Below are 16,170 nucleotides of genomic sequence, written 5' to 3'. Positions count from 1 at the left end.
AATTTTTTCAAAGTGGCAATAACTCTGGTCAACACCCCTCCCTGCAAACAAAATCTTGATTTCCCAGGGTCCTTTGCACAGAGGTGACCCCTACGACAGCCTTCTGGCCAGTAAGCTATGATGTCTGACCAGTGAGCTACGACAGAGCAGTGATAGAGTTCTTCATATAATGCCTATCTATTTGGTGCAGCTGCCAGGAAAACAATTATTTTCCTGATGGAAATGGTCAGACAGCTGGTATCTCCCTTTTGCTCTTTGCCTTTCTCCCTTTCTTCCTTCTTTCCGTCCAAAATAATGATTCTATGCCAGAGGTACAGCAGCTGTCTAGTGAGGAACAGTAGATACTGGAGTGGAAAGCTGAGTCTGATTCCTGATCCACTCAGTGGAAAGAGTGGGAAACTTGGGAGTCAGCCTTGGACTCCAATCACCATCTTACTTTCTTTGATCCTTGATTACAGCTTTAAATATCTTTCAAATTCACTTTCTTCCAACCACCCCTACTAGCCCTGCATTGTTCAGATCCCTGACATGTCTTACCTGGCTTATTGAACTGTCCTCCTCCAGGTCTCCTTGTTTACCCCTCAACCCCTTCCAACCTGTCCTCTAACCTACTGTCCCTGTCTGTCAAACATGGAATAGTTTCTGTTGATCCCTGCTTAAAACACTGCCGCCACTCTTCACTGCTTAAAGTCAAACGTCCTTAGCCCCCCAGACAGGCCCTTAATGACTTGGCTCCTGCCTTTGATTGATTATCATGTGCTAAGCAATATGGGCTTCCCTGGTGGCTCAGACAGTAAAGAATCCCCCTGCAATGCCGGAGAACCTGAGTTTGATTCGTGGGTTGGGAAGATCCCCTGGAGGAGGGCATGGCAACCCATTCCAGTATTCTTGCCTGGAGAATCCCCATGGACAGAGGAGCCTAGTGGGCTACAGTCCATGGGGTCACAAAGAATCGGACACAACTAAACCACTAAGCACAGCACAGCCCAAGCAAGCATCGCACTAGGAACTTTACATTTATTTAGTCCTCAGAGAGTTTGTTCACATATTTGATAGTAATATTTTCATTTTACAGATGCGTCAACTGATTCTCAAAGCAGTTAAGTCACTTGCCCAAGAATACACAGTTAATTTAAGTGGGGAGAAGGCCTGGAGGTCAAAATTCTTTCCACCAAAACACGGCCTTGATGAAAAATACTACCCCATCCCCTCCCGCTTCCTCCCCCGTCCTTCTGCTTCCGGCTTCTCCCTATTCCCCATCTACCCTAAATGAGCAGCCTTGTCGAAGAACCCCAGCCAAAGCCAGTCCTGCCCCCAGGGCCAGAGGAATCCAGCCGGTGCGCCGGTGGGGAGGAGGCAGGTTGTCCACACCAGCGTGGGAGGAGAGAATCGCCCAAAGCCAGAGCTGCTGGCCGGGCTGATCCCCGAGTCACGGCCCCTCCTTTTCCTCGATAGCGGGGTGTTGGGTGCCAGTTGCAGGGGGATGGAGAGCCGGGGCTGGAAAGCCCATCTCCTTTGACCCAGCCGGCGTGGCTGGCACCACGGCCGTGTCAGAGTGGGATCCAGGCTCCAAGGCCACCCCTGCAGGTCCCAGGGCTGTAAGACCCAGGTTGGGGGCGAGGGAAGGACTCTGGTGACGCCCCCGGGGGTGAGCAAGACCCGGCTGACCACTGACTCAGCCTGGGCGCGGGTCCGGTGCTCTTCGCTGCTACTCCAGCGCTGTTGTGCGCCGCTGCCGCCCAGCGCCCGAAGACAGAGCAGTCGCGGGCCGCAGGACCCCGAGAAGTGCAGCCCTCAGAGCCCCAGAGCCTCGACGTTCAGAGACAGGCGGTAGGGCAACCACCTGCGAGCTGCTCCAGGGCGGATCGAGTCACCCACATCTGCAACTAGAGAAGGATCCCGGTCCCCGGGGGACATCTGGCACTTCTGACCCTCGGACCGCGGACTTGGAGCCCCGGCTGCCCCGTGGGCAAACCGGCCCGAGTTCCAGTCTCCGGCCCGCGTCAACCGCGCACCCGGGACTCTCCCAGGACACAGAAGAGTGTCCAGACGCCCTGCTCAGGCCTCCCAGGCAGCGGAGGGACGAACTCCGGCTGCTCCAAGCTCCCCAAGTAGACCGTGGGCAGCCCCTTCTGCCCCGGTGGCCTCTCCCTGGGGTCTAGCCCCCTCGCGCCCCCGCGCGTCCTTCTTCGTTTCTGAGCTTGCTCTGCAAGTGATGTAACCAGGCCAGGCTCGCTCGCCGCTTTCCCTCTTTTCCTCTAAGTCCGTCCTCCCTCCAGCACCCGGCGCTCTTCGCGCAGAGCTGGGCGCTGGGCTGCGCCGCCGCTCCGCTCCGCTCCCAAAGCCCTGGAGACCGACGTCGCACCACCTGGATGTGGAGTCAAGGGGCAAAGCCAGGCTTTCCTTCCAGAAACAAGGGAGAGAGCCGAGGAAACAGCTGCTGTGGAGGTTTCTAAGGAGACTCAGACTGGCTTTTTTCCCCGTTCCCGGGAGACGGCAGGAAACCTCAGGTACCTTGGCCACCCCAACCGGTGGATGTCTATCTGAGAGAGAGACAGGGGTTGCAATAGTAAGAAAGAGACAGAGAAAGAGAGAGAGAGCAGCAGAAACAGGGGAAATAGAGACGGAGACCAAGACTGACAGACAGTAGAGTCAGACCAGAGACAGAGTAAGAGAGATGTTTGGTGGGTGGGAAATTGACTAGGATATTTTTGTTTTGTTTTTAACCCAGTGCGGTTTTGCCTCTGACAGTAGGGCGGAACACTGCTCCTTGGTCAGCGGGCAGTCCCCAACCTGGATGGAGTGAAAGATGCGGCCCGATGACATCAACCCGAGGACTGGGCTGGTTGTGGCCCTGGTCAGTGTCTTCCTGGTCTTTGGCTTCATGTTCACCGTCTCTGGGATGAAAGGAGAGACTCTGGGGAACATCCCCCTCCTGGCCATAGGGCCCGCCATCTGCCTGCCAGGCATTGCGGCCATTGCCCTGGCCAGGAAAACCGAGGGCTGCACCAAGTGGCCCGAGAATGAGCTGCTGTGGGTCCGAAAGTTGCCTTGCTTCCGGAAACCCAAGGACAAGGAGGTGGTGGAACTGCTGAGGACCCCTTCAGACCTGGAGTCAGGCAAGGGGAGTTCAGATGAGCTGGCTAAGAAGGCGGGCCTCAGGGGGAAGCCTTCCCTCCAAGGGCAGGGCGAGTTGCCTATGGCCAGCTCCATCACCACCCCCACACCCATGGAGGAAGGAGAATGCCAGAGCCCTGGCCAGAGCGGGCGTCGGGAGGAGACGTCCAGATACTTGGATGGCTACTGTCCCTCGGGCAGCTCCCTCACCTACAGTGCCTTGGATGCCAAGTGCTCAGCCTGGGACAGGTCTGAGCATCCTGAGCCCGAGGATAGCATCTTCTTCGTGCCCCAGGACAGTATCATCGTTTGCTCCTACAAGCAGAACAGCCCCTATGACAGATACTGTTGTTACATCAATCAGAGCCAAGGCAGGTGGGACCACGAGACGATAGTCTAAGTTTTGCATACAAGGGTCGCTGTGTTGATAGAAACGTGGCTACGCTCAGCTCCCAACAGAAGGAAACTGCCCTGCTCCAACAGCCTTCACACGGTTAGAAACTGACCTGGTACGTGATGGTCGTGCAAGCCTCATGTGTGTCAGAATCAGGTAAATAGGCATGTCTGGGACACATTTCAGGAAAGGATGATGAGGGTTAAGGACACTGGAAGAGGCAGTGGGTAGGAAAGGAAGCAGTTTCAATTGCTTTTAAGCAATTTAAGCCATGTTGGATGCTTTGTAAAATATGGCAGAAAGTGTTACCCAGCACCTGCTGAAAGCAAGAGAAATCTAGAGTGGCTTGCAGATAACAGACATGAAACAATGTGTGGACTACTCATGGGGAAATTGAGCTGCTTTCGGTCTAAAGAAGTTGAATGAAAAAACAATTCAATACTTCATTCTATGAAATGATTTTTTGTCCAGTGAAAGTTTTTCACACTTAGTATTTGCTGAAAGAAAAAAAAAGTTAAGATAGAATAGCTACATCCCTCCTAAGGTGTGATGGTTACTGGAGAAAGGGGAGTTAAAGACAGTTGAATCATGTAATTGAGTTTTATGGTTATTACCTTCAGACAAGATCAGGGATTTTTAGTAAAGTAAAATAAGTGTGACCAGTTGTGTGAAAAACTAACATTTTTAGATGGCTGTGTTACTTCTGAAACTCTTCATTTATATTGACTTACTGGGTCTTTATCTGAAGTGTTTTTTAGCACTTACTGTCAATCATGTACAATTTCCTCATCAGGTGCAATATGGCTTGATATCATATTTTCATAGATTAGAATTTGTTTTCATCAAGTCAAAATGGACTTTACATATGTATACAAGTGTCTTTAACATTTCTCGAAGATGTAATTATGATTCTTAAATGCCTTTTAAATTATTAAGATTGTGACGTCAATACCATTAGTCTTGAACTTTATGCAGAAATTATGTGAAATGTGATGGTTAAATTTCTGGAAATGTCTTTATTTGTACATTTGTTCGACACTCCCAAAGACTGTCAATGCCAGTGAAACAAGTTAATCCACTAGATTTAACTAAAGCCCAATTTTCATTGAGTTCTCCTGATCAGTGAACATTACATGACAAAGGTCTGTTTCATTTAATTTTTTGCTGCTGAGGAAAAAAAATCACAGTGGGATCCTAAAAATGTATTTCCTTTTTCATTTGCTCAACTGTCTATCAACAAAATTACCATTTAATCCCTGTTGAAGAAAAAATTAAATTATATGTAGAAATGGTGGTATATTTCATTTTGAAGATCAGCGTAACTTTGCATCCTTCAGAGAATGACTTGCTTTTAATGACTGTATAGTTTCAGCCACTTTCTCCCAAAAGGGGAACTGAGGACAACTGTACCTCTTTTGTGTATTTCAAGTCCAACTCTGCAATTCTTTAAGTGTAGCAATTATTTTGTCTTGAGAATTGCTCCCCTAAAATTACAATTTTCTAACCAAATTCAACATCAGAAATATTTAATTTATCTTAGTATTCCTTAAATGTTGGAAAATAAAATCTGTGATCCTGAGCACATTTTACCACCTCAGTCCCTGAAACGAGGGAAGTGGGACTTACTCATACTAGACTAGTTCTATCATTCCTTCCCAGTTTGGATACTCTATGGCATTATGTCAAAAGCACTCTATATTTTGCCAGGAAATGATTTATAGCAAAATGCATGCCAAAGTTATGCAATTCATAATAACAATTGTGCTACATGGATTTAGTTCTTGTTGCTATTCAAAAGAATTTTGTAGATGTATGAAAGCAGATTTGTTTTGCTACTAAATATTATTTATTCAAAAAATGCACTTCTGGGGATAAAATGAAGGTGATAGGGTAAAATATTTTTAAGGAGAAAATTTCCAATATTGGTATAACCCCAAATAATCAAATACATGTCTTTGCACTAAATGTAATTTACTTTGGATTTGGAATGGAGGAAAAATCATTCCTAAAATTGCAATGCCTCTTAATAAGTCTAAAGCATTTTGAAAGATGGAAATCATGTTTCTAGGAAGGTAAAAATTATTGGATAACTCTTAGGAATAAAAAGTTGCTCTAATTTGTTTGTCTTTGTGGACATCTTTAGAGGTGAGGAGAGAGCAAGATATCAGAGGGGTGTTCACACAGACTCAGCAAATCCTACAAAGGGTCTGAAAAGATATGGTTGTAAGGTCAGGTTTGGGATTTGGAAAAGTTACTTTCTGATTTCTTCAACTCAGACTCCTTCATATCTCACACACACACACACACACACACACACACTCCAATTTTCATATCCAAAGTCAGCTACTAGTCTAGAGAGATAAGGTATTTTATCACATTTTCAAGTCCTATTTCAGAAGAAACTTACTTTTAAGTTTCTTCTTCCATCTGCCTACTTAAGATCCTTAAATTATCTAAGAAGGCATTTGAAGGAATTTTCTGCAATGCTAAAATAATGGTGTGCAAGCGTTGAGCTGGGAGGCTTAACTTTGACCAGAAAGAATAAAATGTGTAATTGTGTATGTGAATTTTGCTTAACAGTTTATGTTAATCCACCCCTGCCAAACATGAAGCAAGGTAGCCTAGCGCCCCATGTCAACTCTTGTTAAGTGCTATATTCAGGGTAAAACTGTCATTCTTTTGAACAGAGTAGACAAGAAGAGAAAAGGGTCTGAGCCCTTTACAGGAACACAGAGCAGTTCATTCCCGTCAACAGTGCTAGCAAATGATTAATATGAACATGACCAACATGAGGATTATTCCTGGTATCCTCTAAGAGCTTTCAGATAGATATAAATTTAACTCAGCATTGGTTACTTTTACTTTTCTGTTAATCCAAATAGTCATTTCAACTGGATTTTAAATAGGCATTTTATTTTTGAAATCTCCTCTACTGAATTTTTCTTGCTCTATATTCCTATTTATATTATACACTGGTTCTTTTTCCAAACTGTTTCTTGAATCCAAAGTGTGAATTCAGCCAAGATAGCCAAGCTGGAGCTTACTTAAACAACTGTTTCGAGATTTAGTTTCCACTGCAATCATGGCAAACAAATCCAGATACAGCTAAGTTCAGGCTCTCTTCCAAACCCTGCTAACCAGCCCCTTTGAGAATGTTTTCAATAGTATGGATCTTAATACCCATAAACTGGTAATGTAGAGAAAGGAGATGCATTCTTTCAAATATTTTTCCTTTTGTTATATCCAACCTCTACTTATTTATGAGTATACTTCCACAGCATCATTTAGTTGCTGAATTTGCTGCTTTATTATTATTTTATAACATTAAATAAAATGTTTTTGAAAGTCCACAGACCCACTATCCTAACAGAACTACACACATTTCCATTTCAGTATATTATCTCCCAGGTCTCCTCTACCTGCATATGCACCTTACATATTGTAATTGTGCTTCGTTTTCTTTTCTCTTTTAGTTATATCTCAAATATGTTTTCATGTGTCTATGTAGTGTTCCTAATTGTCACTTAACAATTGTGTAATATTACATTTTAGTGAAGTACCATAATTTATCATGCCATTCCTTACTGCTAGCCAAATATCAAGGATTATGGATTACTTTGTTGGTTTGTTTTTTTTTCCCTATTGTTGGTAACATAGCCACATTATTTGTCATTTGCCATAGAAGTGAAAATTTACAATTGATCAACTATTTCCTAATCAGTGAGAGTGAGGAAGCAGAAATGTGTAAATGGATCAAACACTCAAATTGTTTGATTTTTTTTTCACTCAGATAGATGCAAAGAATAGGGTAAGAAACAAAATGATGCTTCTTCAAAAAGGTCCCCCATCAGGACCAAAGGCAGAATTTTTAAGAGTGAGATGAGACAGAGCCAGTATTTCTATGAGTAAGATAAGACACCTCCCCAGTTAAGACGCTGCTAACATGTAACTCAAAAGCAGATGACAGTGGTCTCAGTCTTCAAAAGCATAATGTTGAACAAGCAAAATGAAGAGCAGACGTAGACAATAATGATTACTTTGTACTATGTCAAAAGCATTTTCTTAAGGTATCTCACCATATATTTTATATATATTTAATACGTATGTATATTCTTACCTATTAGTGGCTTTCAAATGAACTGGAATTCCAGGAATTCAATAGACTATCCATGAGTTTTCTATGTTTCAGTTCCTCACTGGAAAAATTAAACTGGAGATAGAAATGTGGATAAATGCTTGGTTCATCTGAATATCTCAATAAAGAATTTAATTCCATTTAGTCTCTTGTCCAGATAACATAAAATTATGTAAATACCATTGAGCTGGAGCTCATGTCTTTGATTTCTTCCTGCCTATAGGGTCCCTCACTGCATGGACACTTCCCAACAAGAGAAGTTTGTTCGTGATGCTATCCAAATACACAAATAGCTGGGCACCAATACTAGATCTCCGTGACCTTTGGCCAGTTATTCTTGGGCCTGACACTTATTAGAGATCCACTCTTCATTTTTCCCCTTTATTCCTCCTCCTGAACCCATGTTAGAGCCTGTAGACTTGGTATCCTCAATGACAGAATGAGGCTTAGCATGCTTTATCCAAAATAAGGTACAGAGCTCCAGAAGAACACAAAGCTATTAACACACCTCCTGTGCTTTCTGCTCTTTGACAAATCTATCCCTAGAAAGTTACATATAACAAATACTTTACAATTAATCACCTTCTTATTTTTCATGGTAGTGAATTATCGAACGTGAGACACCACCAGTCTGAGACAAGAGCACATCTGTTTAGAAGAATTAAGCTTTCTGAAAATTACCTGCCTGTAATTCAACATGAAAAGTATGGACAATTACCTTCTATGTAAGTGCTTAGACCACCAGACCACCTCACAAAGACCCACCTGTCCCTGTGGTCCTCCACCCCACCTTCCATCCTCTACAGCAGCTCCTTGGCTATTCCCTGACTCTGCCGGCTGCTGACCACCCCAAGTCTTCGCCCCCATGATTTTCTCTCCCTTAGATGCCCACCCTGTCTTGGTCCTTCTGCTGCTTAACCCTCTAACAGCCATCGAGGGGCAGCTCCCACAGCTTCCACAATCCTGTAGATTTTCCCACTCAAAACTAACACTTCCATTATTCTCTGGTCTGATTATGCCTCCACCATTATTATTGTGTGTATTAGTTGAGTACGTGTTTGCCTCTCCAACCACAATGTGAGCTTTTCGAGGGCAGGAGCCACGTTTTATTCATCTTTCCACTCCACTCTCCACCCAGCACACATATTCACTCTGCCTTGCTCAGTGAAAACTCTCAGTTGTACCATGTGGGTCACTCTCAAAGCCTACTTCCCCTTTCTGGTAGGGAAAAAAAAAAGAAAAAACAATTCTACCTTGTTAATTTGAATTAAATCAAATTGAATATAGTCAGCAAAAATGTGGATTAAAATAAGCTTCTGTGGGTTGGGGCCCTAACATTTTACTTAGCATATTGCTTCTCTGGGGAAACCACATTTTACATAACAAGGAGAAGAAAGAGATAAACCTTTCCAGAACAGTTTCTTCTCCTTCCAAGACTGACCTGACTCCCACTGCCTGCCTGCCTCCATGAGTCAGGGCCATACTGCACATGTGACAAGAACTGGTCCTTCTAAGAGCATTTGACAACTGAGCTTTTGAATTCCTGACCAGAAAGAAGGTTAATCAATGTACTTGGGTTAATCCTGTAAGTAGGTCAACAAAAAATATTTCCAGGTTTGGCTATTGTCCCTCTATTATGCTTCCATCCAGTTCTTAACAGGACCTTCAAGGCCCCCTGGGTATTTTCTTAGGCAGTCTTAGGATGCTGAGTTGCAGATCGTCACCCCCAAAGTCTTCTGAAGCATCCATTCTCTGTAAAGGCTGAAAGATGCTCAGAGACTGGTTGGTGATTTAGGGAAGCCCTGGTTTATTCTAGAGCAAGATGATGCCATCACTCAACAACTCCCCTGAGCAGGATTTGAGGGCACTCTTAATAACTTCTGACCCATATCATTTGTCCTGCGACTTTCCCAAATTATCTGATTGGCTAAAAGTGGGATTTAATTTCAGATACTCTTTTTCTTGATCATGCAAATATCAGGTCTCCTTTTAACAATAGCAAGAAGGACTTCCTTTGAATATGAGTAGCGAAGAGGGCAGCAAAGGAAGAGCATGTCCACAGATTGTCAGCACAGGGAGAAGGGCCAACCAACCCTTGATTAAGCCCATCACGGCTGTGGATCCGCCCACTCCGTCCCTGACATCACCAATTCTCACCTTTCACGGCTGTGAGTGCTAGACACTGGACTAGAAGATACATCAAACAGAAATGTCTTAAAATATAAAGAGCAAAAGGAAATATGAGAGAATTTTGATACATTTTCTAAATGGCTAAGAAAAGAAATATGTACGCTTAGAGTGTATTTCAATAAGGGCAAAATTTAGCTAAAAATGTCCTGCTGGGTTGAGTTAAAAGGAATATAAAATAACATCCAATAAATAAGATCAAAGTAGTTAAAAATTATCCAGTAATTTTTAATCTAATCTTCCCTGGTGGCTCAGTTGTAAAGAATCCATCAGGAGATGCAGACTCAACCCCTGGGTCAGGAAGATCCCCTGGAGAAGGAAACAGCAACCCATTCTTGTATTCTTGCCTGGGAAATCCCATGGACAGAGGACCCTGGTGGGCTAAAGTCCATGGGGTCACAGAGAGTCAGACACAACTGAGCATGCACTACGATCTGACCTCTCTGGGGTCTCCACCAAATGGCCCCAAATGATGACTAAGGACTCCCCACTTCAGCTGGTCTTCCTATTGTGTGTGAACTCTCCTGATCCTCCCCTATCCAATAATAGACTAACAAGTGCAATAAAAACTTGGATGTTAAAGGAGCATCAAGTAAATGGTATTAGCCAAAGTGTTAGAAATGGACAGATAGTAAAATCAATAAATTTAAATTTGTAAATTCAGCCAACCTGCCGCACTGAAAGAAGAATGGGGTTTCAGATGCAAGCAGCTATTCCAAGACCAGGACTAAGAGCCCCACCACATGTGCTCAGACGATGCAAAGACAAGCTGGGCTCACTCCTCCTCCCAGACAGGATTTCCCCAAAGCAGACTGTCACCCTTTAGGTGGCAAAAATATAGAGCCCAGAACTGCCACTCCCCCACGAGCCTGAGGGTCTCCCCAGAGCTCACCTCTCACTCTCCGAGCATTAGAACAGAGGCCAGCAGCAAACACATTTAGGGGCTATGGGCAGCATGGCCCCATGGAGGTCCTATCACAGGGGAAGGGTTACTGACTAAGCTCTTGTCAGCCTGGCCTGGTCTCTGTCCCCCCATCTCCCCCTTCCACGGGCCAGCCCAGCGTCCACTCCTTCATTCAACAAGTCCTGGCTAAGGGGTGGGTATGAGTCGGGCTCTCTGCTGGGCCTGGGACACAGGAGCGAACAGATCAGCCCAAGTTCCTGTCTTTATGGCACTCACAGCCTAGCAGGGGAGTCTGGTGAGTAAATGATGGTGTCAAAGGCTCAGATAAATTTGTTTTAAAGATTACTTTATGGTTTTTCTAATGCATGCATAACTATATACACATATGTAATCTGTCCTTTTATTTTTTCATTTTATTTATTTATTGTTTTACTTTTTGGCCTCACAGCATGTGGGACTGGGTTCAGATAGGAACTGAACTCGAGCGCTCCGCATTGGAAATGCAGTCTTAACCACTAAACCTCCAGGGAGGTCCCTGAGATAAGGTTGTTACAGCAACACTTGGCAGGTGCACCTAACCCTCACCTTGTTGGGAGAAGGTAGTGAACAAGAAAGGCGTCTAAAAGGATCTTACATTCAATTCCAGTGTGTACGTGTGTGTGTGTGTGAAGGAGTCCCCACATGTCCAAGCAATTCTCTAAAACCAGCTGGGTGTCCTAAAACTCAACTCAATTCTGACCCAGAGATAGCATCGGATTCCACAGGAATCCTATGAGCTTGACCTCCGCCTCCACTTCAGGTGTCAGGAACCAGCCCAGGTTGTCACTTGTCCTTCTGAACTGACCTGTTACAGATTAGTGGCTCCAAGGGACCGCACTTTGGGTTCAGTTGGCTAGAAAGGCTCACAGAACTCAGAGAAACACTTTAGCTAGTAGATCACTGGTTTATTATAAGAGGATATAACTCAGGAACAGCCAGATGGGAGACACACACAGGGAAAGGGCATGGAGCTTCTGTGCTCTCTCCAGGCACACCAGTCTTGCCAAACCTCCACGTGTTCACCAACCTGAAAGCTCTCCAAATCCTATCCCTTCAGGGTTTTATGGAGGTTTCATCACATAAACATGATTAATTAAATTACTGGTCATTGGTGAATGAACTCAACGTCCAGCTCCTCGCCTCCATCCCCTCCCCAGAGGTCTGGGAGGTGGAACGGAAATTTCCAACCTTCTAATCAAATGATTGACTCCCCTGGCAACCAGCCCCCATCCTTAGGTGACCTAGGAGCTTTCCAGAGGTTCCATTATTAACATAATGGAAGACATCTTTATGGTGCTCACTTAGGAAATTTCAAGGGTTTTAAAAGCTCTGTGGCAGAAATCACTGCATCACACATCACAGAGGGAAAATGCACCTGAAGAATGAGTAAGAAGTAACACACTAGAGAAAAGAGGGCAAGAGTGTTCTGAGCCAAGAAAATAGTACATATGAAGACCAAGAGGGGACAAGGAGAAGGACACACAGAGTTGTTTGGAGAAATGCAAAGACCATCATACAGCTGGAGGCGGGGCCAGGTGGGGAAGGATGGGTCATGGATGGAATCTCTCCTCCCCTACATTAAGGCTTTGCTGACCCCAGAGATCCCATGCTGGACTGTCAGAGATGAGAAAGCTTAAAGATAATCCATCGGCCTCCTATTTCACAGAGTAAGAATCTCAGCCAGGGGCTTCCCTGGTGGTCTAGTGCCTGAGACTCCAAGCTCTCAATGCAGGGGGCCAAGGTTAGATCGCTGGTCAGGGAACTAGATTCTGCATGCCACAACTAAAGGTCAAAGATCCCACATGCCACAACCATTCCCAGGGCAGACAAATAAATAAATGTTAAAAAAAAAAAAAAAAGAATCCCTGACCAGCCTACTTGTCTTCAGCACAACGCAAGAAAAGATGATTAGACTCCCCTTGACTAGAACCTATAGGTTGAACTGAATTCTACTGTAAGAATTAATTCAACAAGCAACTGTTTGGTTTGTTTGTGATTCAGAGGTGAGGCTCCTTTCCACTTGGAGACAACAAATCAGACTAAGCAGTCCCCCTTTGAAAACTGTTGTTCTGCTGTTGCATGGACTAAAATAACTTGGAGCGTTCAAACAAAAATATCTTATATAAACCCAGCTTCTAAAATCACCATCTCTGTGATACTTATTATTATTATAGACAGACTGATACATGGGAAAAATTTTCTCCATTGTGGACAAGTCAACAATAATCATGGTGCAAAACAGATTTACATCTCTATGCTTAACATTTACTGTGCCTTAAAATGTCCCTAACTTTCCCCTTACTTCAGGTCCCTTGTACCTCCCAGCACGAATATATCATTCTCAATGTGTGTCCCATCAAATGTTAGTTCCCAGTTAGTCAATCAGTTCAGTCACTCAGTCGTGTCTGACTTGTGACCCCATGAACCTCAGCACACCAGGCCTCCCTGTCCATCACCAACTTCCAGAGTCCACCCAAACCCATGTCCATCAGGTTGGTGATGCCATCCAACCATCTCATCCTCTGTCGTCCCCTTCTCCTCCTGCTCCCAATCCCTCCCAGCATCAGGGTCTTTTCAAATGAGTTAGCTCTTCACAACAGGTGGCCAAAGTATTGGAGTTTCAGCTTCAACATCAGAGAGGTAAATATATGTTAAAGAATAAAAGGTTTTCATAGTTTGGAAATTTCTGTGCTAAACCAAGATAAACGTTTTTTTTATGTTACTGCCTGTACCCCCAACACTGAAAGTAGATAGGACCTAGTCCAGAGTGGGCACTCGATCAGCACTGATTGAATGATTGACTGTAGGATTCAATAGAACCATTTACACACGTGGTCGGTGACATCCAAGATGGAGACAGAGTGTGCAGCCGTCCCATGGGGCTTACCCCTGGATTTGCATTCAGTGAAATTTACTTGGTGAAACCTGCCCTCATCCCTAAGTCTAGAAGCACCAACCCTGGCTAAGAAGCCAAATTTTCAGAAATCAGAAAGAATGAAGGATCAAAGGAAAGAAGGAAAAGTACCGTATTCCCCCAAATTACCCTCATTTTTTTGGCCCTTGCTCTTTATCCACAAGCAGTCTCCCCAGTAAACCGCTCTTCTCTCCACAGGGAGAATTTTTGTAATTAAGGCAAAGATGTATCTGCCAGACACACTTTACCTCCAGATGTTAATTTCCTAGTTCCGCAGGTTTGCCCAACAAAGGTTGTTAGGTCTTGCCTTCAATTCCAAAATTGAATCGTTCCTAGATACCAGAAACTGGTGAGGAGTTTTGTAAAGAGTTCTAGGAAGCTTTATGTTGCCGAAGTAATGTGTTATGGAGCCAGCAATCCATGGGAAATTGTAATCCCAGCCTTCCCTGTTCCCACCCTAAAAGACCCTGAACCAGGATTCTCAGCTTCAACCAAGACGTGAGCAAACATCATCAAGGTAGGCCTGCGGTTCTCAAACTCTAGCACACATCGGAAACACCTGCAGGGCTTGTTAAAACGCAGATTGCTGGGACCTAACCCAGAGTTTCCTGTTCAGTGGAATTCACAGTTCTGAGCAAATCTCAGGTGATGCCAGTGATGTTAGTCCCTGGTTGCTTCCTCACTGCTACATGTGCTTTGATTTTTATTTTTCCACTTAGCAGTACGTCCTTTTTTTTTAACTTTTATTTTACATTGGAGCATCTTGATTAACAATGTTGTGTTAGTTTCAGGTGTATTGCAAAGTGATTCAGTTATACATACCTATGTATCTATTCTTTTTCAGATTTTTTTCCCATTTAGGTTACTGCAGAATATTCAGCAGAGTTCCTTGTGCTGTACAGTAGGTCCTTGTTGGTTCTACTGTTTTAAATATAGCAGCGTGTACATGTCGATTTGTTTTAGAGCCACAAGCCTGATGTAGACCAGGTTCAGCTAGGCCCATGCAGTACCATTTGGATATAATGTGTGGCACACGATAGGTTCTGATTGATTAAATGGATAGAGTTAGTGAACATTAATACCCAAGACTGGGGTTCTACTTTGGGGAAGTATACCCTTCCTTCCCTGATGTAACTGGAGCCCAGTCCTTGACCCGAACTGGCTCTGCTGGGCTCATGACCCCCTCCCTGCCTGTCTCCAGATCTTGCAGAGGCCATGTGCCCAAAAGCCTGGCCTTTTGATCAGCAACAGGAGGTATGAGGGCACCCAAGTGGCACAGGCCCTTTTTGGACCCTAGAATTTAGACCCCTGTGCTGCCTGGTGAAAGCCAACTTCAACATGGCCCAGTGTGTTCCCACTGTTCCTGGTTGATTGCTGTCCCTGTCAGACCACTCCAGAGCCCCCAGAAGGACCCCTGAAGCTTCACAGTCATGGTTAAGGTCACAGGGCAGGAAACTGAACCAGGTTCCAAACTGACTTTGAAATAGAGACTTAGACTAGAGATTCCTGGAGACTTTCTCAATCAGCCAGAATAAGGAATGGTTAACTTTATCATTTTCTTTTGTACAGTTTTCATTAGACCCTGATGGCTAATTTCATTCTTCCCTCTCTGGGATTTGTACTTTGTGAACTGTGTGGTAGAGAAAGTTGTACTATGGCCCTGGGAGTGCAATATATTCAGGCTTTGATGGATGATGGGGGAGGGCTTCCTGGGTGGCGCTAGTGGTAAAGAACCTGCCTACTAATGCAGGGGACATGAGAGACTTGGGTTCCATCTCTGGGCTTGGAAGATCCTCTGGAGGAGGGCATGGCAACCCACTCCAGTAATCTTGCCTAGAGAATCCCATGGACAGAGGAGCCTAGCGGGCTACAGTCCATGGGGTCACAATCAGATATGACTAAGTGAGTTAGCATGCAGCATGCATGGGGCAAATAAACTCCAAGAATAAAGATTTTTCTAAGTAATCCAGAAAGAGAAATGAAAATGTATTGTTTATGAACACTGCAACACTTTAATATTCTCCACAATCCCACTCTATTGAGAAAGTGCAGGTAACTGCCTATGTATAGACACCAGATAGAAGAATAAGCTATCTGCGCTAAACACAGCCTTCCCACTTCTCTGTTGCAGCTTCTACCACTGTTTCCCTTGGAAACCAAAGGAGCAACTGCCTGCAGAAACCTCTCTCCCTCCTCACTCGTCAGTCCCAAGGACTAGTGTTTTCTTCCTTGTTGAAACCTCTGATGTTGGGGGATGGCGTGCATGCGGGGGACAACATAAAATTATTACCGCACTGGGTCAGACACTATGTGCTTCCCATCTAGTACTCTTTCCTGGACGGTTTCATTGATCCTCTGCATTTCATATGCTGCACCATCAGTTTCTTCTCTGTATTTTAATGATTTGTGAACACAGATATTGACCACGAGATCTCAGGTTACTTAAAATCTGAGAAAGACATGGGCTTCTGTTTGGGATT

The 16,170-nt window shown here is 44.4% G+C and overlaps 1 protein-coding gene across 1 annotated transcript; it reads left to right on the top strand.

The window, feature by feature from the left end:
• The first annotated feature begins 1,095 nt into the window (after nt 1-1,095).
• On the top strand, nt 1,096-5,814 carry TMEM215 (transmembrane protein 215). The gene is made up of 2 exons (XM_025281403.2): nt 1,096-2,510; nt 2,752-5,814. Exon 2 carries the CDS (start codon nt 2,810-2,812, stop codon nt 3,515-3,517), a length of 708 nt encoding a protein of 235 aa, XP_025137188.2. The 5' UTR covers nt 1,096-2,510; nt 2,752-2,809; the 3' UTR covers nt 3,518-5,814.
• The last annotated feature ends 10,356 nt before the right edge of the window (nt 5,815-16,170 follow it).

This window comes from Bubalus bubalis, chromosome 3 (genome assembly GCF_019923935.1).
Source record: "Bubalus bubalis isolate 160015118507 breed Murrah chromosome 3, NDDB_SH_1, whole genome shotgun sequence".
NCBI classification, from domain to species: domain Eukaryota; kingdom Metazoa; phylum Chordata; class Mammalia; order Artiodactyla; family Bovidae; genus Bubalus; species Bubalus bubalis.
Note: the sequence above shows the minus strand (reverse complement) of the source record. Positions and strands in the feature narration are given on the sequence as shown.